The following is a 22,642-nucleotide window of genomic DNA, read 5'->3' as shown; positions in this document are numbered from 1 at the left end:
ATTATTTTATAAAACCCTTTTTACAAATTGCTTATACAGATAAGCCTAAAACCTCAAAGAGCAAGCAATGCAGAAGCACAGTGGCTAGGAAAAACTCCCTAGATAGGTACATGAAACTCATAACTGATTATTTTGGTAAGAAGGATTTACTAATACTGAGTATTATATTCATTTATACAACGGGTGGGTCTAATCCTGAATGCTGATTGGTTAAATACCGCCTTCCAGGCGATGTCTATTCCAGAAGTTACCACTGGCTAAATCTATGACGTTGTAATGCCTATTTACTCTGTTTCATCTGACTGTTCAATCCACTGTCTCATCAGCCCAGCCAGGCAATTTATGTAATAGATCTACACTAAAAGATTTGTATTAAGGAGATTTGTATTAACCTTGCTGTCGGTTTCTGACATTTGCAACATTGTTTCAATATTACATTCGATTTCCAGCTGTCCCATAGTACTGAACGTGTCTGATGTCAGGACGAGCCAGTCGATTATCATGAATCAGCATAATAAACTCAGCAAAAAAATAATCTTCTGTTTTTCAGGACCCTGTCTTTCAAAGATAATTGGATTTTTACGAATTAGCTTCACAGATCTTCATTGTAAAGGGTTTAAACACTGTTTCCCATGCTTGTTCAATGAACCATAAACAATTAATCAACATGCACCTGTGGAACGGTCATTAAGACACTAACAGCTTACAGACGGTAGGCAATTAAGGTCTTGTAGGCCTGTTGTAAGGCAGTTCCTCACCAGACATCACTGGCAACAACGTCGCCTATGGGCACAAACCCACCGTCGCTGGACCAGACAGGACTGGCAAAAAGTGCTCTTCACTGATGAGTCACGGTTTTGTCTCACCGGAGTGATGGTCGGATTCGCGTTTATCGTCGAAGGAATGAGCGTTACACCAAGGCCTGTACTCTGGAACGGGATCAATTTGGAGGTGGAGGGTCCGTCATGGTCTGGGGCGATGTGTCACAGCATCATCAGACTGAGCTTGTTGTCATTGCAGGCAATCTCAACACTGTGCGTTACAGGGAAGACATCCTCTGTCATGTGGTACCCTTCCTGCAGGCTCATCCTGACATGACCCTCCAGCATGACAATGCCACCAGCCATACTGCTCGTTCTGTGCGTGATTTCCTGCAAGATAGGAATATCAGTGTTCTGCCATGGCCAGTGAAGAGCCCGGATCTCAATCCCATTGAGCACGTCTAGGACCTGTTGGATCGGAGGGTGAGGGCTAGGGCCATTCCCCCCCAGAAATGTCCGGGAACTTGCAGGTGCCTTGGTGGAAGAGTGGGAGTAACATCTCACAGCAGGAACTGGCAAATCTGGTGCAGTCCATGATGAGGAGATGCACTGCAGTACTTAATATCTGCTGTGGCCACCAGCTGCATTGACTGTTACTTTTGATTTTGACGACCCCCCCCCCCCCTGTTCAGGGACACATTCCAATTATGTTAGTCACGTCTGTGGAACTTGTTCAGTTTGTCTCAGTTGTTGAATCTTATGTTCATACAAGTATTTACACATGTTAAGTTTGCTGAAAATGAACGCAGTTGACAGTGAAAGGATGTTTCTTTTTTTACATAGAGTTTACATAAATGTCAATAGAAAATCACAAAATGCAGCTAGTTTGCTGTCATTCCAGCTTCAGTTTGAAGTTTTTGTTTTAGCTGTGCAGTTGGCAATCTGTTTTGAACAGTGGCCTGGCGAGAGAGCAAATGTTATATGCCAGGCGAAATCATTAGCGCGTTCATTGTTATGGATGTATCCCAAATTATTTTACTAGAAAAACAGCTTAAACAATATTCAGCTACTTTGCTGCTGTTCTGGCTGTGCTGTTTGACGTGACTGTTAGCTAAAGTTGTCTGGCAAGCAAGCAAGAGATAAGAACGTTACCAGCCAGCGTGGCAATGGCACTTTTAGAACAAACGACTGGGTCGATCCATAGATTTAAAACAAAAATACTTTAACGACTGGTTCTAACCTAACCGATAGAATGAACAACCAGCCGGCACGGGTAGCAACCCTAGATTTGTGTCAGGACTATGTCTCGTGGAAGGATGAAATAGTATGAATAAATTGATCAGAATAACTTTAAATTAAAATATGTAAATTTGAGTATGTTGGTAACCAGTCTTATAAAAGTAACCAGTCTTAAGTGTTTCGTCTCAGGGCTAACACCTCTGCCAATACTGTATATCCTCCAAACACTGGCTTCTTGGGCATTATCACTTGTGTTTCTCTATCTTTTCTGTTGTAGATCATCAGGCAGCCCAGAGGTGGTTAAAGCTATGCTTGACAGTGGATGGTTTCAGCTCCAACAGCAGCGGTATCCACGGCAGCAAGATCCCCCGTAGGCTGGCTGCCCAGGTGGTGGAGAGCGTGTGGCAGGAGTGCACTACCAACCGGGCCCAGAGCAAGTATGTACACTACCCGTCACCTCACCCTACTGATTCATATCATACTACTGGTCTATTGAAGGAGAGTCTGTCTGCTGAGCTCTGTTTGTCTGGTTCTTTGTCAGGAGGAAGTTTGCTACATTGACCAATGGCACCTGTGAGGAGGAGGAGGAGGGGGACAAAACGGGAGTATGGGATTTTGTGGAGTCATCACATAGAGCACACTGCAACTGTTCAAGGTACTGTGGATCACGTTTGATTATAACGGTGGGGGTTTTAGGCCAGGGGTGTCAGACTCAATCACAGCACGGGCCATATTGAAAAAACACAATGAATTTACGGTCCAGACATGGCCTATGTTTGTTTTTAGAATTAAACGTGAATAGAACTGCAACCCAAACTGACCGTTTTTATACAAAAAATATGCCCCTTTATGATGTCCACTTATACATTTACATGAGATGCTGAATATAGCATTTTAACATAAATATAAATAATATTTGTCCAGCCTATGCTTGCAGATGTGCATTGGCTAACATGCTGTGCCCCAAATAACTAATATTTTAAGTGTTTTGTTGCAGGTTTTTTTTTTTTATATATATAAACCGAAGCCAGAATTAAAAAATTTTGTAGCTTAGGAGGACTGTCTGTGCCTTTCCCTCTGCTGTGCTGTAAATGGGACAGCACATCAAGCTGTAACTTCATAAAGTAGATGACTCAACCTTTAACTCATACTCACGTGTGTCCTTTAGTATTCATTTATACTCGTGTGAATCCTTTATCTAATAACTTTTTGACATCCAAAATGGCATTGTCTGTAGGCTACAGCAATGACCTCTTGGAACTGAAACTTGGCATCAACATTTAGCCTACAACTTAAACTTTCGGTCTGGTAGAAGATTCGGTCAGTACCATTAAGGAAAACAGCTTGGCTGCTGCAAATGTTTAGTGAGGTGATATAGCGCACTAGCTGGCTCCTGGTTGGGTGGGTGTATGTGTGGGTCTGGGAGGAGGGGTGTGTGTTTGGCAATGCACTGCCTTTGGAGCTCATCAAGTTGGCAGTGCTTGCTGGGACTTGTAGTGCAGAGCGTCGTGGGCGGTATGGAAGCAGGCCAAAATGAATTGACAACCCAAATCATTGTGCAAGCCAGATAGAAATGTGTCATGGGCCAGATCTGGCCTGCGGGCCTTGCTTGACATGTGTTTTAGGCTGATGTGAATTTTTCCCTGTAACTCACCAGAGTCCTTTAGGGGGTCTGATTTTATCACAAATATCTTGGAAATGAACATTCAGTAAATTGCTATTCCAATATTTTGACTCTTCACCCCAGGCATAAAAACCAGAAGCAACGATCAGGCAGCACCTCAGGAAATCCGCCATCAGTGGGAAAGCCCCCACAGCCGCCACCCAAACACAAGCTGGGCGAGAAGTTGGAGAAGGGGGAGAAGCAGCAGAAGAGGCCCCAGACACCCTTTCACCACCGCAGCTATGTGTTTGAGGAGCAGGCCATGGAGCCCCGGAGGCTGTGTATGAGAACCCAGGATGAGGGCCCCTACCCCAGCCTGCACCACATGGACACAGCCCCTTCCAAAGCCCCCATGTTGCACACCCACGGGACCCCCCAAGACCCGGCCGGCTCCCCCCAGCCCCCACCTCTCAGCCCCCACCCCTGCGAGCACGGAGAGGAAGACCCTGGGGCCATGAAGAGCTCCTCCACGCCCATCCACCAACACTTCTACCCCCCCTCCTCTGAGCCCTGCCTGCTGCCTCAGAAGACCTCATCTGATCTGCCCCTGCCTTTCCCCCCTGCCTACCCTGAATCCCTGGAACCCACTGCGTACGTGGGCTCAGCCATCAACCCCAACGAAGACTCAGCCCACAACCCCTGGAAGTACTTCAACCTGCCACGGAAGAAGGCCTCAGACTTCTTGACACCACTGCTGCCTGTGGACAAACTACAGGATGACTCTGGAGGAGGAGGGCAGGAGAACATTGTCTCTGTCACAGAGTGAGTACACTACCTCATCCTCTCTTTCAAGATGTAATGATAAACCTTACTACAAGCACCAAGGTGATGAGTGGCTATGATAGATATTTGGGTTCTCCCTCTCTGTACATCCACTTTGAGCATTATATATGCAGTTTCCCTCCTTTCACATGATTGCTGAACATCTACGTAACATTGTCTCCTCCCAGGTTGATGTCTGGCTCTGGCAGGCCTCTGAAGGTGTCTGACGACCTGGTGAGAACCTACACCCAGAGGAGGAACAGCCACCTGGCAGCTGCCATGGCTGATGAGGACCAGGAGGAGGAGCCAGACCCCTACGCCTTCGTGGAGGGAGACGAGGAGTTCACCTTCACTGACAAGAAGGACAAACCAGGCTTGGAGAGAGAGACCAGCAAGAGACACAAGGTGAGTATCAAACATGAGTTTCTAAGAATTAATTCCATAGTTATCCCTACACCCTTCTAATCCTACCTAATGTGGTTGGATTTGTTAGTTCAGTTGACATGTGTATGCCACTATTTTGCTTATGGGATGATGTAGCACAGTGGTTCCCAACATTTTTTGTTTACTGTACCACTAACTGAATTTTTCTCTGCCTGGAGTACCCCTGAAGTAACCATGTACATTTTACCAGTAAGCTTCTGGTCTTCTCAAGTACCCACTGTGGATAGACCAAGTAACCCCTGGTTGGGAGCCAGTGATGTAGCAGATGCCAAGAGAATAACACATTTTTTTACGCTGGTGTTTGTTTAGGGTGACGATGGCAGTGGGACTTCAGCAGATGGTGAGCATTTCCTCCTTTTTATTGTTGAATACTTTTTTTTTTAAATCACTCCTATAAAACTACGAGTGGAATGTCAATAAAATGGTCATCCAGAGTGGTTACTGACGGCACTTCCTTTGTGTGTGCAGATGGTCAGGGTGCGGCTGGAAAGCCTATACCCTCCACCAGCCTCATCCATGAGACAGACCTGGCTGTGTCCATCAACGATCTGGACAACCTCTTCAACTCAGACGAAGACGAGCTAGCGGTCAGTAGAGTATACAGTGCCTCTAGAAAGTATTCATACCCTTTGACGTAATACACGTTTTGTTGCGTTACAGCCTGAATTCAAAATGGATTAAATCAAAATTCTCACCCATCTACACACGTTACCCCATACTGACGAAGTGAAAACATGTTTTTATAGATTTGAGCAAATTTCTTAAATGAAATACAGTCCTTTGCTTTAACAGTCCAAATTGTGTTCAGGCGTATCAACTTTCCTTTGATCATCCTTGAGACGTTACTACAACTTGATTGGAGTCCAGCTGTGGCCCATGAAATTGTTTTAGGAAGAAACAGACCTGTCTATATAAGGTCCCACAGTTGACAGTACGTTTAAGAACAGAAACTATACCATGAAGTCCAAGGAACTGTCTTTAGATCTGAGATATAATTGTGATGAAGCATATCTGGGAAGGTTATAAAACCATTTCCAGTGTTGAAAGTTTCCAAGAGCACAGTGGTCTCCATCATTGGGAAATTTTAAAAATATTTAACTATACAGACTCTGCCTAGAGCTGGCCGTCTGTCCAAACTGGGCAAGAAGGAACTGGGCAAGAAGGACCTAGGCAAGGGAGGTGACCAAGAACCAAATGACCACCCTGACAGAGCTACAGAGTTCATTGGCTGAGATGGGAGAACCTGCCAGAAGGACAGCAGTCTACAGCATTTCACCAATTTGGGCTTTCTGGGAGAGTGGCTAGACGGAAGTCACTCCTGAGAAAAAGGCACATGACAGCACACCTGGAGTTTGCAAAAATGCACATGAAAGAGACTGAGCATAAGGCAAAATATTGTGGTCTGATGAGACAAAAAATGTAACTCTTTGGCCTGAATGCAAAATGCTATGTCTGGAGAAAATCAGGCACAGCTTATCACCTGTCTAACACCACCACTACTGTAAAGCATGGTGGTAGCAGCAGCATGCTATGGGGATGGTTTTCAGCGGCAGGGACTAGGAGACTGGTAAGGATAGGGGAACAATGAATGGAGCCAAATACAGGCAAATCCTTGATTAAAAACCTGCTTTAGAGCGCAAACAACATTAGACAGGACGAAGATTTACATACCAACAGGACAATGTCCCTAAGCATACAGCCAAAGCAACGCTGGAATGGCTTCAGAACAAGAATGTGAAAGTCCTTGAGTGACCCAGCCAAAGCCCAGACTTGAATCCCATTGCAAGTCTGTTGTGGAAGGATTACTGTTCACTGCTGCTCTCCATCTAACTTAACGGAGCTTGAGTAAATCTTGAATGGGAGAAAATCCCCAAATCCAGATGTGCAAAACTGATAGACATACCCAGGGCAACTCAAAGCTGTAATCACTGCCAAAGGTGCTTCTACGAAGTGTTGATTTGTGGGTGTAAATACTTGTAAATTTGATCTTTCTGTAATTCAGTTTTAATACATTTGCTAACATTTCTCAAAACATTTGTTCACTATGCCATGGAGTATTCTGTGTAGATGGGTGGGCCAAAAAACCCTCTTTTATCCATTTTGAATTCGGGCTGTAACAACATTTTGAATAAGTTAAGAGGTATAAATACTTTCTGAAAGCATTGTAGTTCTCATCTACGTGGGGGATAACATTGTTTGGGTTACATATCCTTTTGTCCGTTTCCATATCTTAAGTTGATACTTTGCTAACAGAACATTGTGTGAAGTCTTATAAAAGCTCTCCGTTCAAAGCCTTTTTAAAATGATCTGTCCCCAACAGCCTGGATCCAGGAGAGCAGGAGTACATGGAGACAAGTTTGGCAGTAAGGAACACAAAACATCAAATCTGGACCCTCTGTCCTGCATAAGTATGTTCACTTTCTCCAATTCCTTCCCTAAGTTCATCTTTAGGTCATCACTGTATCCTACATTAATTTACCAAACAATAGGGTGATTTCTCTGTTCACCTTCCTGTCCCCAGGCTCTGCTGACCTGCACAAGATGTTCCCCACCCCTCCCTCTCTAGAACAGCACATCATGGGCTACTCCCCCATGAACACTGGGGGGAAGGACTACGGTGGCCTGGAGGGTGGGTTGGGCCTCACTCTGCTGGATGGGAGCCAGTTTAGCAGCCACTACAAGATGGAGGTGGAAGAAGGCTTCTGCAGCCCCAAGCCCTCTGAGATCAAGGTATCTTAAAGGCCCAATGCAGTTGTTTTTATCTTGATTTAAAATCATTTCTGGGAATTAATTAAGTACTTTTATTGTTTTCTATTAAAATGGTCAAAAATAAACATGGCGTCTTAGCAAATTGCCAGAGCAATTTCTCAAGCAAGAATTTTGCTAGGACTGTCGGAGTGGTCGGCGTGTGGGGCCTAATGGGAGGGAAATGTAATCTGAAAAATAGCCGTTATTGGCAGAGAGGTTTGAAACTTTTTATTGGTCTAGTGCAGTGGTTCTTAACCTTGTTGGAGGTACTGACCACCACCAGTTTCATATGCGCATTCACCGAACCCTTCTTAATTGGAAAAATAAAATTCAAAACATAGGTATATATTTTACTGGTGCACAAAATGAACCGTGCATCAACATCAGTGTTCAAAGAACAAAACCATTAAAACATGATTTTCAAACAAAAACATAATAATGAATATTTACTGCAAATCAGTGTGACTTCTGCTGTTGCCTTTCAGAGACCAGTTCAGAAATGCGCGGCTTCACCTTGGCAAGTGCCACTCTCATGTCATTTTCGCAACAAAGTCTGTTCCTTTTCTTCGTTTTTATGTCCAGCATCCTCGAAAAGGATTGCTCGCAAAGATATGTTGTAACAAACGGTATGAAAATCTCCAGAGCTTTCTTAGCAATAACAGGGTACGTTACCATTTGTTGACACCAAAACGTTGAGAGCGTTGTTGTTCTGAAGAGTTGCTGTTGAACCTGGCTCTGCTGAATTTCAATGATTTCATCGAGGTATTCATCATTGACATCTGTTGTCTCAACACTAAACGTGAACGGCTGTCTCACCCATGCTGGATATGACTCTCTTGTAGGGAAGTATCCGTCGAGAGACTTTGCAAGCTCATCTAAGTGCGTGGCAATTGCTTGCTTCAGTTCCGCGGGTACAGAAATGTCTCCGATTCCAGATACATCTTCGATCTTACTTACACAGTCGTCCAGCAGGGGAAAGTTTGCGAAGTTATCGTTCTCTGTTCGTCGTGGCCAAGCGGGGCGTGTCATCGCGAATCATATGAGTCGGGTGTGTGTCTTGACCTCCGCCGAACCCCTGAGACTGACTCACCGAACCCCTGGGGTTCGATCGAACCCAGGTTAAGAACCACTGGTCTAGTGACTTATACCGCCTGGTGACGTCCCCAAGCAATGCCGCTAACTCCATCCCACCAAAACGGACAGAAATTTCATGTGGTCTTTTCTAACAGCTCTTACACTAAAAGGGCATTATCATTTTCACAATATTATTCCAACCTCATGGTGTGGAAATATTTCTAAAACACAGGAAAATAAAAATGTTGATTGTAATGGGCCTTTAACTTCAGTCTAGTGTGGAGGGTCTTGATTTTACAAACTTTTTAGTCATTTAGCAGTTGCTCTTATCCAGAATGACTTGCAGTTAGTGCATTCATCTAAGGATAGCTTGGTGAGACAACCACATGTCATAGTAAGTACAGGGTATCAGCAAAGTGCTCGTAGTGTAAGGTATTTTTTTCTGGGGGGGTGGAAAAGACTGTCTTCTTTAACATACTCTTTGTCTAGTCATGCTGTTGTCAGCTTCAATACTTTCTCTAAGCTTAGACTTGCTGAAGTATTATAGTGGCTTATTTTCCTTCTCTCCCCCATCTGCCTCCAGGACTTCTCGTTTGTTTACAAGTCGGAGGCATGCAAGGCATTCACGGGCTGCTCCATGTTTGCTCCGCTGAAGTTGCTGCCCAGTCAGTGTATGATGCCCATCAAGCTGCCAGAGGACTGTGTTTACACACCCAGCTGGACCATGGGAAAACTGGAGCTGATACCCCCAGTGCCATCCATGGGCCTCCTCACCAAAGACGGGTAACCAATCAGACTGGTCCCCTTGAATTATACAAGTCTCATGTACCCACTTGTGTGTCAGGGGTTTTAATGTTTGTGCTGTTGTCTCCCTATTTCAGTAACATCCCCAGTGTTGAGCCAGACTACCAGAGCTACACACCTCAGACCCACACGCCCTTCATGTCCAACAGTGCCCCACCCAGCAACAGCGGCATGGGCATCCTGCCCTCCCCGGCCACACCCCGCTTCTCCGCCCCCACCCCACGCACTCCCCGTACCCCACGCACCCCAAGAGGGCCAGCCAGTGTCCAGGGATCACTCAAATACGAAAACTCTGACCTCTACTCGCCCGCCTCCACCCCTTCCACCTGCCGACCTCTCAGTTCAGTGGAACCAGCCACCGTGCCCTCCATCCCTGAGGCCCATAGCCTCTACGTCACCCTCATCCTCTCCGAGTCCGTCATGAACCTTTTCAAGGACTGTAACTTTGACAGCTGCTGCGTGTGCGTGTGCAACATGAACATCCGTGGCGCAGACGTGGGCGTGTATCTTAACGACAACGGCGAGGCCCAGTACCCCTGTACCTGCGGTTTCAGCGCCGTGGTCAACCGCCGCTATGGCAGCTCGGCTGGGCTCTTCCTGGAGGACGAGCTGGACGTGGTGGGGCGCGACTCGGACGCTGGCCGGGACTCTGAGAGGCGTTTCCAGGAGCTGCACGCTGCCTCCCTTCACAGGACTGGCAACCCCAAAGAGAGGCCCCCAGACGAGCTCATCCTTCTGCTGCAGGACCAGTGTACCAACCCATTCTCCCCCATGGTTGGGGTGGAGTACCCCAGGGCTCTGTCCTCAGGCCCCTCTCGCTCTTCTCTACGGGTGGAGGAGAGGGACTGCTATAACGACTGCTACATGGCTCTGGAGCATGGCCGGCAGTTCATGGACAACATGTCAGGAGGCAAGGTGGACGAGGCACTGGTTAAGAGTACGTGTCTACACAACTGGCCAAAACGCAAAGGTGAGTCTGCTCCTTCACTCATTGACAATGCACAAACTTGTTTCCCCTCCTGCTCTTGTTCCTTCTTTTCCTTTCTTCCTACTCTTATGTGAAACTCAGTCTTCTTGGTTGGATGTGTGTTTGTATGATGCTGATCCCTCCCACCCTCTGTTTCCCCGTCCAGCTGCAGAAGTGAGCAGGCTGTTCTCTCAGGACGTGCTGCGGGTGTTGCTCTCCCTCCAGCCTGTACTCCAGGATGCCATCCAGAAGAAGAGGAGCATACGGTCCTGGGGAGTTCAGGGACCTCTCACCTGGCAGCAGTTTCACAAGATGGCCGGCAGGGGATCCTACGGTAAACACAAGGATGATGATGATGATGATGATGATAATAATACTTAAAGATGAATGCATCCAGGGCTTTTTCTGTATCAACAAGGGGCTTAGGTGGTGGCCTTTCGGCACAGCTGAATTGAAGAGAATTCTTTCAATTCTGTAAATGTCTGCATGGAGCTGAGAATCTTTTCCCTTTTAAATCTTATTTCCTGCAATTACATGCATTTTGCCATGGTTAATGCTGTGTTATTTTGCTCCAACATAATGACCAAATCCATACTACAAAATGCATTGTTTTCTAAATGTAATTTACCCTGATTGTCTAGCTTTTATTTTGTTAGTTCTCAAATAATATTATTAAAAGAATATATAGGTCCATTGTCTTTTCTACATACTTTATATCTGGTTTAAGTTTACACAAAGCATTTTTTTCAGTTACTGGCCCAATGCTCTTATCTGCTAGGCTACCTGCCGCCTTTAACTAAACTTTGCAATGAGTCTGACTGTCCCTCTCTGAACCATTAGGCACTGACGAGTCTCCAGAGCCCCTGCCCATCCCTACCTTCCTGGTGGGCTATGAGTATGACTTTGTGGTGCTGTCGCCCTTCGGCCTGCCTTACTGGGAGAAGCTGCTGCTGGACCCCTTTGGCTCCCACAGGGATGTGGGATATGTAGTCGTCTGTCCTGAGAACGAGGCTCTGCTCCGCGGGGCTAAGAGCTTCTTCAAGGACCTTACGGCCGTGTACGAGGTAAGCAGATAGACACCCCCTCCCCCATAGTCTAATAAAATATACATGTTTAAGAAAATTGGTATGTTTACCCATGTTTTTCTCTTTGCAGGCCTGTCGACTGGGTCAGCACAGACCAATCTGTAAGACTCATGCAGATGGCATATTGCGGGTTGGTACGGCAGAGGGCAGGAACCTGGCAGAGCAGCCCCTCAGTGATTGGTTCCTCAAGATGGCCAGCAGCAACGGGAACAGCGAGGCCTTCAGCAAACTCAAACTCTACGCCCAAGTGTGCCGGCATGACCTGGGTACGTCGTTCATTAGATTGCCATCTTCTATTTTAGGAGATTGTACTGAATAAAAGCTGGGATCTCTTGTGTTTATAGTTTTTGTTTTGGCTTCTACAAAGGCAAGTTGGGAGTCTCTTAATATCTGACATTGGTCTTCTTTTTCTCAACATTTTTGTTACTCTCCTCAGCTCCATACCTGGCTGAGCAGTCTCTGGACAGCTCTTTGTTGAACCAGCGCAGCCCCACTGTGGCCTCCCCCCAGTCCTCCTCCTCCCAGTCTCCCTGCTCCACCACCCCCTCCTCAGGCCCCCAGAACTCCACCAGCAGCAGCACTGGCCAGCCTACCAATAGCACCCCACCCTCCTCCACCATAGGCCCCCAGGCAGTGGGAGGGATAGGGGGGGTAGGAATGCCCTCGGCCAAGCCCAGCTCCTACACACCATACGGGACATCAGGCCTGCAGGGCAGCGTCTCCCAGAACGGGCCCCAGTCGGGTGCTCAGACCACAGGAGAGAATGGCCCCACTGCCAACCAGCCCCAGGCCACCACCGAGCCCGTGGAGACGTATGTACCCTCACCATCTGACATCCTCTGGTTTAGTCACACTGATTTTCTGTAGCACCACTTGTAGCCCTGAGTTTGTAATTTACACACACTTGGAATAGGCTGAATTACGACCTTACCCATCTCGCCCATTTTTATCCACGGCTTGTCTGGAAGAGAACATTTGGCCTGCTAAATGTCTTTAATCTAATACATAGCTAGTTGATTATTGGTTGTATGACCTTTGACCCGAGTGCTTCTCTCTCTATAGCACGTTGGAGAGAGATAAGGTTGGCGTCCCTACAGACGGAGAGTCCCATGCAGTGACGTTCCCCCCGTCCATTGTGGTCTACATCGTGGACCCCTTCAGCTACGAGGACGGGGAGAGGGACACCCACTCCAGTGTGTGGACGCTGGGTCTGCTGCGCTGCTATGTGGAGATGCTCCAGTTCCTGCCGCCTCACATCAGAAACTCTGTGTCTGTGCAGGTAATGGAGAACTTGACACATGTAGTCAGACTGCAGACCATTCATATTTATGTTCAGCACATTGAGATAACTTGTCAAAAGAGCCAAACACCTATGGGTTTGGTGTGGTTAAAACGGCGGTTTCTAACTATTTGTTGTGTCGGTCAGATCATTCCCTGCCAGTACTTGTTGCAGCCAGTGCGCATTGAGGAGCGCCATCTCTATGGTCAGCACCTCAAGTCCCTGGCCTTTTCGGTGTTCACCCAGTGCAGACGGCCCCTCCCCAGCAACACCAACATCAAGGCTCTGACGGGCTTTGGCCCTGGCCTGGCCATCGACATGGCACTGAGAAGCTCAGAGGTAAACAACACATCGGAAACTGCACTAAAACCTCACAAATATTATTAATGGATTGATTTAGACTGCTTATCAGTTCTAGAAACTTGTCACAATGTGAATGGTTTGTTTGATGATCCAAGAGACCACTGCTCGGTTGAATAAATCAAAATGGCTTACTTAATGCAGCTTGCTAAGTGACACATAAGGAACTATTGGTCTGACCCTTTGACTTTCACACCTTTGCAGAGGCCGGAGTGTCTGCGTTTGTACACACCACCGTTCATCCTGGCGCCCATCAAGGACAAGCAGACAGAGCTGGGGGAGACGTTCGGAGAGGCCTCTCAGAAGTACAATGTGCTGTTTGTGGGCTACTGCCTGTCGCATGACCAGCGCTGGCTCCTGGCCTCCTGTACTGACCAATCAGGAGAGCTGCTGGAGACATGCATCATCAGCATTGACGTGCCAAACAGGTCAGTGACACGCATGTCAAATGGTAGACACTTAAATTCAATTCAGAATCTGTCTCTTTTGTGACTTTGTTGTGTCCTCTGTAAAGGGCTCGGAGGAAAAAGGGGTCAGCCAGACGACTGGGCCTGCAGAAGCTGTGGGAGTGGTGTCTAGGCTTGGTGCAGGTGACATCACTTCCCTGGAGGGTGGTGATTGGCCGCCTGGGCAGGATGGGCCACGGAGAGTTACGAGGTATGCCACACAGAGAGGTGTGTGTGTGTGTATAATATATATCTACACACACACACACACACAGTTGAAGTCGGATGTTTACATACACTTAGGTTGGAGTCATTCACTTTTTTTTTCAACCACTCCACACATTTCTTGTTAACAAACTATAGTTTTGGCAAGTTGGTTAGGACATCTACTTTGTGCATGACACAAGTAATTTTCCCAACAATTGTTTACAGACAGATTATTTCACTTATAATTCACTGTATCACAATTCCAGTGGGTCAGAAGTTTACATACACTAAATTGACTGTGCCTTTAAACAGCTTGGAGAATTCCAGAAAATGATGTCATGGCTTTAGAAGCTTCTGATAGGCTAATTGACATCATTTAAATCAATTGTTGGTGTACCTGTGGATGTATTTCAAGGCCTACCTTCAAACTCAGTGCCTCTTTGCTTGACATCATGGGAAAATCAAAACAAATCAGCCAAGACCTCAGAAAAACAATTGTAGACCTCCACAAGTCTGATTCATCCTTGGGAGCAATTTCCAAACGCCTGAAGGTACCACGTTCATCTGTACAAACAATAGTACGCAAGTATAAACACCATGGGACCACGCAGCCGTCATACCGCTCAGGAAGGAGACTCGTTCTGTCTCCTAGAGAACGTACTTTGGTACGAAAAGTGCAAATCAATCCCAGAACAACAGCAAAGGACCTTGTGAAGATGTTGGAGGAAACGGGTACAAAGTATCTAAATCCACAGTAAAGCGAGTCCTATATCGACATAACCCGAAAGGCCACTCGGCAAGGAAGAAGCCACTGCTCCAAAACCGCCATAAAAAAGCCAGACTACGGTTTGCAACTGCACATGGGGACAAAGATTGTACTTTTTGGAGAAATGTCCTCTGGTCTGATGAACAAAAATATACCTGTTTGGCCATAGTGAGAATTGTTATGTTTGGAGGAAAAAGGGGGATGCTTGCAAGCCGAAGAACACCATCCCAACCGTGAAGCATCATGTTGTGGGGGTGCTTTGATGTAGGAGGGATTGGTGCACTTCACAAAATGGATGGCATCATGAGAAGGAAAATTATGTGGATATATTGACGCTTGGTCGCAAATGGGTCTTCCAAATGGACAATGACCCCAAGCATACTTCCAAAGTTGTGGCAAAATGGCTTAAGGACAACAGTCAAGGTATTGGAGTGGCCATCACAAAACCCTGACCTCAATCCTATAGAACATTTGTCGGCAGAACTGAAAAAGCGTGTGCGAGCAAGGAGGCCTGCAAACCTGACTCAGTTACACCAGCTCTGTCAGGAGGAATGGGCCAAAATTCACCCAATTTATTGTGGGATGCTTGTGGAAGGCTACCCAAAACGTTTGACCCAAGTTAAAGGCAATGCTGCCAAATACTAATTGAGTGTATGTAAACTGAAATAAATCATTCTCTCTTCTTTTATTCTGACATTTCACATTATTAAAATAAAGTGGTGACCCTAACTGACCTAAGACAGGGAATTTTTACTAGGAATTGTGAAACTGAGTTTAAATGTATTTGGCTATGGTGTATGTAAACTTCTGACTTCAACTGTTTGAACACACTTACTCTATTAAGGGTTTTACTATTTTCTACATTGTAGAATAATAGGGAAGACATCAACTTTGAAATTAAACCTATGGAGTCATTTAGTAACCAAAAAAGTGGTATGCAAATTAATTTATTTTAGATTTTCAAAGTTGCCACCCTTTGCCTTGACAGCTTTTCACACTCTTGCTATTCTCTCAACCATCTTCACCTGGAATGCTTTTCCAACAGTCTTGAACAAGTTGCCACATAGGCTGAGCACTTGTTGGCTGCTTTTCCTTCACTCTGTGGTCAGACTCATCCAAAACCATCTCAATTGGGTTGAGGTCAGGTGATTGTGGAGACCAGGTCGTCTGATGCATAACTCAATCACTCTCCTCCTTGGTCAGATAGCCCTTACACAGCCTGGAGGTGTGTTTTGGGTCATTGTCCTATTGAAAAACAAATGATAGTCCCACTAAGCGCAAACCAGATGGGATGGCGTATCGCTGCAGAATGCTGTTGTAGCCATGCTGGTTAAGTGCCTTGAATTCTAAATAAATCACACACTGTCACCAGAAAAGCACCCCCACACCACCACCTCCATGCTTCACGGTGGGAACCACACATGCGGGGATCATCCGTTCACCACCTCTGCGTCTCAGACACAGCGGTTGAACCAAAAATCTCAAATTTGGACTCATCAGACCAAAGGACAGATTTCCACTTGTCTAATGTCCATTCCTTGTGTTTCTTGGCCCAAGCAGGTCTCTTTCTTCTTATTGGTGGCCTTTAGTACTGGTTTCTTTGCAGCGATTTGAACAGTTGATGTCTGTTACTTTAACTGAAGCATTTATTTGGGCTGCAATTTCTGAGGCTGGTAACTCTAATGAACTTATCCTTTAAAGCAGAGGTACCTCTGGGTCTTCCTTTCCTGTGGCGGTCCTCATGAGTGCCAGCTTCTTCATAGTGCTTGATGGTTTTTGCAACTGCACTTGAAGAAATGTCAAGTTCTTGATATTTTCCAGATTACTCTAAGACATGAAGGTCAGTCAATAATGGACTTTCGTTTCTCTTTGCTGATGTGTGCTGTTCTTGCCATTTTGAATATGGACTTGGTCTTTTACCAAATAGGGCTATCTTCTGTATACCCCCTACCTTGTCACAACACAACTGATTGGCTCAAACGCATTAAGGAAAGAAATTCCACAAATGAGGTTTTAACAAGGCACACCTGTCAATTGAAATGCATTCCAGGTGACTACCTCATGAAGCTGGTTGAGAGAATGCCAAGAGTGTGCAAAGCTGTCATGAAGGGTGGCTACTTTGAAGAATCTCAAATATAAAATGTTTTGATTTGTTTAACACTTTGTTGGTGACTACATGATTCCATGTGTTAATTCATAGTTTTGTTGTCTTCACTTCTGCAATGTAGAAAATAATAAATTAAGAAAAACCCTTGAATGAGTAGGTGTGTTCAAACGTTTGACTGTGTGTGAGACATGGACACCCCTTCAAATTAGTGGATTCCGCTATTTCAGCCACTCCTGTTGCTGACAGGTGTATAAAATCGAGTACAGAGCCATGCAATCTCCATAGGAAAACACTGGCAGTAGAATGGCCTTATTGAAGAGCTCAGTGACTTTCAACGTGGCACCGTCATAGGATGCCGCCTTTCCAACAAGTAAGTTTGTCAAACTTATGCCCTGCTAGAGCTGACCCGGTCAACTGTAAGTGTGTAGAAGGTGGAAGGGCCACACAAACTCACAGAACGGGACCACCGAGTGCTGATGTGTGTAGCGCGTTAAAATCATCTGTTCTCTGTTGCATCACTCACAACCAAATTGCGCCTGGAAGCAACGTTATCACAAGACCCAATCGTCGGGATCTTCATAAAATGGGTTTCCATGGCCGAGCAGTCGCACACAAGCCTAAGATCACCATGCAATGCCAAGTGTTGGCTAGAGCAGTGTAAAGCTTACCGCCATTGGACTCTGGCGCAGTGTAAACATGTTCTCTGGAGTAAGGAATCATGCTTCACCATCTGGCAGTCCGGAGAACAAATTTGGTTTTGGTGCATGCCAGGAGAAGTCTACTTGTGCCAACTGTAAAGTTTGGTGGAGGAGGAATAATGGTCTGGGGCTGTTTTTCATGGTTCGGGCTAGGCCCCTTAGTTCCAGTGAAGGAAAATCTTAACGCTACAGCATACAATGACATTCTAGATAATTCTGTGCTTCCACTTTGAGGCAACATTTTGGGGAAGGCCTTTTAATGTATCAGAATGACAATGTCCCCGTGCACAAAGCGAGGTCCATGCAGAATGGTTTGTTGATTTGGTGTGGAAGAACTTGACTGGCAAAGGCCTGACCTCAACTCCATCGAACACCTTTTGGGATGAATTGGAACACTGACTGAGCCAGGCCTAATTGCCCAACATCAGTGCCTGACCTCACTAATGCTCTTGTGGCTAAATGGAAGCAAGGCCCTGCAGCAATGTTCCAACATCTAGTGGAAAGCCTTCCCGGAAGAGTGGAGGCTGTTATATTAGCAAAGGGGGAACCCAACTCCATAGTAATGCCCATGATTTTGGAATGAGATGTTCGAGCAGGTGTCCACATACTTTTGTTCATGGAGTGTGTATATACAGTGAGTTGTACATGATTTGTTGTGCCCTGACTGATGACATCCTCCCTGTCTCCCTCTGTGTTCCAGACTGGAGTATTCTACTGAGCAGGAGGAACCTGCAGTCTCTCAGCAAGCGCCTCAAGGAGACCTGCAGGATGTGTGGCATCTCTGCCGCAGACACTCCCAGCATCCTCAGTGCCTGCCTGGTTGCTATGGAGCCCCAAGGCTCCTTTGTCATCATGCCAGGTAAAAATGAACAGAAGTTGAACCTTGAGCAATGGCTGCACAGTGCAGCCTTGCTTCCCCTGTTTGAGTCCACTGAATTTTCTGAAATGTTTTGGTGATGTCTGTATCGTGTTAACCCTTCTCTCTGCTGTGTGTAGACTCTGTGTCGACAGGCTCAGTGTTCGGCCGCAGCACCACTCTGAACATGCAGACGTCCCAGCTGAGCACTCCTCAGGACACATCCTGCACCCACATCCTGGTGTTCCCCACCTCGGCCATGGTGCAGGTCAACAACGCCACCACCGAACAGAACTTAGACATCGCCTTCAACCCCATCAACCCTGGTCAGTCAGACACACACACACACACACACACACACACACACACACACACACACACACACACACACACACACACACTGTAAATGTTGATGCGTTTCTTGGTTCTGGCTGTAGTCTGGCTCCACTCGGCGATGTTACTGAAACAGGGAGAAGGAGCAGCTCTCTGTCTGAGCTAATGGGACATAATATTGAATGACCCTTTTGTTTATCCCTCTTCATAGATGGTTCAGATGGGATGGGCATCTTTGACCTGTTTGATAATGATATGGTGGACCCTGATCTCATCAACATCCTGCCCAACTCCCCCACCACCTCCCCCGTTCACTCCCCCGGTGGACACTATCACCAGGGGGGAGACGGCAGCAAGGTAAGCCCCTCTGCCCCTCCCCAACATTACCAGCAGGCGGATGCCTACCTGACTGCTGGTAAATGAAGGTTGAATAAGTATTGTTGTCAACCTATGTCCTGGTGTGTTCCAGGGCCAGAGCACAGATCGTATGGAGTCCCACGAGGAGGCCTTGAACATCTTGCAGCAGCCTATGGCCCTGGGCTACTTAATCTCCACAGCCAAGGCTGGCCCCCTGCCTGACTGGTTCTGGTCAGCCTGCCCCCAGGCACAGAACCAGTGCCCACTGTTCCTCAAGGTACCTACAGTACCAGTCAAATGTTTGAACACACCTACTCATTCCAGGGTTTTCCCAATTTTTTCTTTTTACTATTTTCTACATTGTAGAATAATAGTGAAGACATCAACTATTAAATAACACACAACCAAAAAAGTGCTAAACAAATCTAAATATATTTGAGATTCTTCAAAGTTGCCACCCTTTGCCTTGATGACTGCTTTGCACACTATTGGCATTCTCTCAACCAGCTTCACCTGGAATGCTTTTCCAACAGTCTTGAAAGAGTTCCCACATATACTGAGCACTTGTTGGCTGCTTTTCCTTCACTCTATGGTCCAACTCATCCCAAACCATCTCAATTGGGTTGAGGTTTAGGTGATTGTGGAGGCCAGGTCATCTGATGTAGCAGTCCATCACTCCTTCTTGGTGAAATAGCCCTTACACAGCCTGGAGGTGTGTTTTGGGTCATTGTCCTGTTGAAAAATAAATGATAGTCCCACTAAGCGCAAACCAGATGGGATGGCGTATCGCTGCAGAATGCTGTGGTAGCCATGCTGGTTAAGTGTGCCTTGAATTCTAAATAAATCATCAACAGTGTCACCAGCAAAGCACCATCACACCACCTCCATGCTTCACGGTGGGAGCTACATATGCGAGGATCATCCGTTCACCTACTCTGCGTTTCACAAAGACATGGCGGTTGAAACCAAAAATCTCAAATTTGGACTCATCAGACCAAAGGACAGATTTCCACCAGTCTAATGTCCATTGTGTTTCTTGGCCCAAGCAAGTCTCCTTCTTATTGGTGGCTTTTAGTACTGGTTTCTTTGCAGTGATTTGACCATGAATGCCTGATTTCACGTAGTCTCCTCTGAACAGTTGATGTCTGTTACTTGAACTCTGAAGCATTTGAGCTGCTTTCTTAGATGCAGTTAACGCTAATGAAATTATCCTCTGCAGCAGAGGTAACTCTGGGTAGGTAACTCTGGGTCTTCTCCTGTGGCGGGCCTCATGAGAGCCAGTTTCATCATAGAGTTTGATGGTTTTTGCGACTGCACTTGAAGAAACTTTCAAAGTTCTTTACATTTTCCCGGATTGACTGATCTTCATGTCTTAATGTAATGATGGACTGCTGTTTCTCTTTGCTTATTTGAGCTGTTCTTGCCATAATAAGGACTTATTTGGCCTTATATAGCCTATTTGGTAAAATATCATCTTCTGTTTTGCACCCCTACAACACAACTGATTGTCTCAAACGCATTAAGATGGAAAGAAATTCCACAAATTAGGTTAACAAGGCACACCTGCTAATTGAAATGCGTTCCAGGTGACTACCTCATGAAGCTAGTTGAGGGAATGTCAAGAGTGTACAAACCTTTCAAGGCAAAAGTGGCTACTTTGTAAAACAATATAGTTTGTATTTGAGATTCTTAACTTTTTTTGTTGGTTACAGCATCTACAATGTAGAAAATAGTAAAAATAAAGAAAAATCCTTGAATGAGTAGGTGTGTCCTTACTTTTGACTGGTACTGTACCTACCTACTGCTCATCTGACAGTTAACCTAACACTCACTCTGCTCCCAAAGGCGTTTGTTCTTCACTGGTCCTAAAACTCAGCAGCACTTTTTTATGCTTTACTTAAATGCGTACTTGTCATTTGAATGTTTCCCTTTTCTAATCTAACTGGTGTGACGTTTGTGTTAATCTAGCTGACCTCTTGTCTGTCGTCACTCCCCAGGCCTCCCTGCACCTGCACGTGTCCTCGGTCCAATCAGATGAGCTTCTCCACAGCAAACACTCCCACCCTCTGGACTCCAACCACACCTCAGATGTGCTCAGGTACACTGCTCAATATGGAATGGAAGCCATATGAAATAACATAAATGGGAAATACACTGATTTGATAGGCAGAGCATAGGTTTATTAGGAAATATAGGGGAATTGAATGTATAGTTAGTTATACATAGTGATGTGTTCTCTGCCTCTGACAGGTTTGTGCTGGAGCAGTACAATGCCCTCTCCTGGCTGACGTGTGACCCTGCCACTCAAGACCGGCGATCCTGTCTCCCTGTTCACTTTGTGGTGCTCAATCAGATGTACAACTTTATCATGAACATGCTTTGAATAAGGATATCAAGTGGAATCTATGGAGCTCATCATGAAACTAATGGGAGGGGGTTTCCTGGAGTGGATGGACCCTCAACACTTCAGGGTGAGGGCATGGCCATAAGGAATCTCCCCCAGCCAGCGTCTCCATGGCAGCACTGGAGGTGTCCTATCAATCAAATGCCAAGTGTCCATTTTATCATTTTGGATAAGAGACTTTTCATAAAGGAGAATAAGATGTCTTTTTAATTATCTTAGAGTTCAACCTTCTGATAAAATGTTAGCTTATTGAAATGCCTGCATATATATTATTTATTGTAAGTTTAAATTTGTCATTTTTTATTTCTTTATCTTTTATATATAAAAAATCTGATGGTGTGTATTGCCATCTCACTTTAAAAGGAATTGGTTTAAAATGTAATCACTTTTTTTTTTTTTTGAATTACAAAACTGTAAACTGCATTTGCTGTAGGCTGCTTTTAGTCTTTTTTTTTAAAGGGTATTTACATTTTAATTCCCCTGATGTACAGATGGGTAGGATGGGCATTTATATCCCTTCCTTTTGAGTGGACAGGATTTACAGCTCAGCTATAGTGGCAGAGTCTGTTGCACAGTAATTCAATGCATTCAGTTAAATGGGATGTGAGGTACAGATTGTCAGATTATATATATATTTTATATGACAGATTTAGAGGTGTGTGTGTATATGTGTGTGTGTGTGTGTGTGTGTGTGTGTGTACATATACATGTGTGCCGCAGCTTCTGTTTTAGGAATAAAGTGCGTCTACCTATAATTTTTCTTGGTCTCTGTTATGAAAACATTGTTTGCCGTGTTGGGGAATGTAGCGTTTTCTACCTGTACATAATTCTAACCCTTGCTTTTAAATATATCATAGTTAATGCAAATGTTACCTCTTTCCTTGTTAGCCACTCCCTCACTGCTGGGTGAGTGTTGGATTGGCATGTTAATGAGCTGTTTTAGGGATTGACTGGGCAATGGGTGGGTTTCAGATGGATCCTTAATGGACCACAGGTTTAGGGTTACCCTCATTTAGCCCCTACTCCAGCTAAAGGGATTTGGCAGGTCGGTTAAAGTGGAATTGGCTAACTAAGAACATCTCATCCCAAAGCCTCATCCAATCACTGCCTTATTTTCACCGCAGCCCGTCTGGTGTTCAACCTTCCCAAGTTCTCTCACGTCACCCCGCTCCTCCGCTCTCTCCACTGGCTTCCAGTTGAAGCTCGCAACCGCTACAAGACCATGGTGCTTGCCTACGGAGCCGTGAGGGGAACGGCACCTCCGTACCTTTCAGGCTCTGAT

At 45.7% G+C, this 22,642-nt stretch overlaps 1 protein-coding gene across 1 annotated transcript in view; it reads left to right on the top strand.

Moving 5' to 3' along the window:
- Nucleotides 1-22,115, top strand: part of LOC115163487 (mediator of RNA polymerase II transcription subunit 13-like) — a 31,202-nt gene extending 9,087 nt beyond the window's left edge. The window contains exons 7-30 of the mRNA XM_029715405.1: nucleotides 2,278-2,437; nucleotides 2,542-2,655; nucleotides 3,748-4,425; nucleotides 4,614-4,830; nucleotides 5,179-5,209; nucleotides 5,338-5,456; nucleotides 7,190-7,277; nucleotides 7,391-7,599; nucleotides 9,275-9,474; nucleotides 9,573-10,465; nucleotides 10,629-10,796; nucleotides 11,303-11,526; nucleotides 11,618-11,813; nucleotides 11,984-12,359; nucleotides 12,610-12,826; nucleotides 12,974-13,165; nucleotides 13,391-13,614; nucleotides 13,701-13,843; nucleotides 18,111-18,269; nucleotides 18,407-18,592; nucleotides 18,811-18,956; nucleotides 19,069-19,233; nucleotides 20,954-21,054; nucleotides 21,207-22,115. Coding sequence (XP_029571265.1) covers nucleotides 2,278-2,437; nucleotides 2,542-2,655; nucleotides 3,748-4,425; nucleotides 4,614-4,830; nucleotides 5,179-5,209; nucleotides 5,338-5,456; nucleotides 7,190-7,277; nucleotides 7,391-7,599; nucleotides 9,275-9,474; nucleotides 9,573-10,465; nucleotides 10,629-10,796; nucleotides 11,303-11,526; nucleotides 11,618-11,813; nucleotides 11,984-12,359; nucleotides 12,610-12,826; nucleotides 12,974-13,165; nucleotides 13,391-13,614; nucleotides 13,701-13,843; nucleotides 18,111-18,269; nucleotides 18,407-18,592; nucleotides 18,811-18,956; nucleotides 19,069-19,233; nucleotides 20,954-21,054; nucleotides 21,207-21,339 — 5,339 coding nt within the window. The 3' untranslated portion in view covers nucleotides 21,340-22,115. The remainder of the gene's footprint in view (nucleotides 1-2,277; nucleotides 2,438-2,541; nucleotides 2,656-3,747; nucleotides 4,426-4,613; nucleotides 4,831-5,178; nucleotides 5,210-5,337; nucleotides 5,457-7,189; nucleotides 7,278-7,390; nucleotides 7,600-9,274; nucleotides 9,475-9,572; nucleotides 10,466-10,628; nucleotides 10,797-11,302; nucleotides 11,527-11,617; nucleotides 11,814-11,983; nucleotides 12,360-12,609; nucleotides 12,827-12,973; nucleotides 13,166-13,390; nucleotides 13,615-13,700; nucleotides 13,844-18,110; nucleotides 18,270-18,406; nucleotides 18,593-18,810; nucleotides 18,957-19,068; nucleotides 19,234-20,953; nucleotides 21,055-21,206) is intronic.
- The last annotated feature ends 527 nt before the right edge of the window (nucleotides 22,116-22,642 follow it).

This window comes from Salmo trutta, chromosome 26 (genome assembly GCF_901001165.1).
Source record: "Salmo trutta chromosome 26, fSalTru1.1, whole genome shotgun sequence".
NCBI classification, from domain to species: Eukaryota; Metazoa; Chordata; class Actinopteri; order Salmoniformes; family Salmonidae; genus Salmo; species Salmo trutta.
This window is presented reverse-complemented; position numbering and strand designations above follow the sequence as displayed.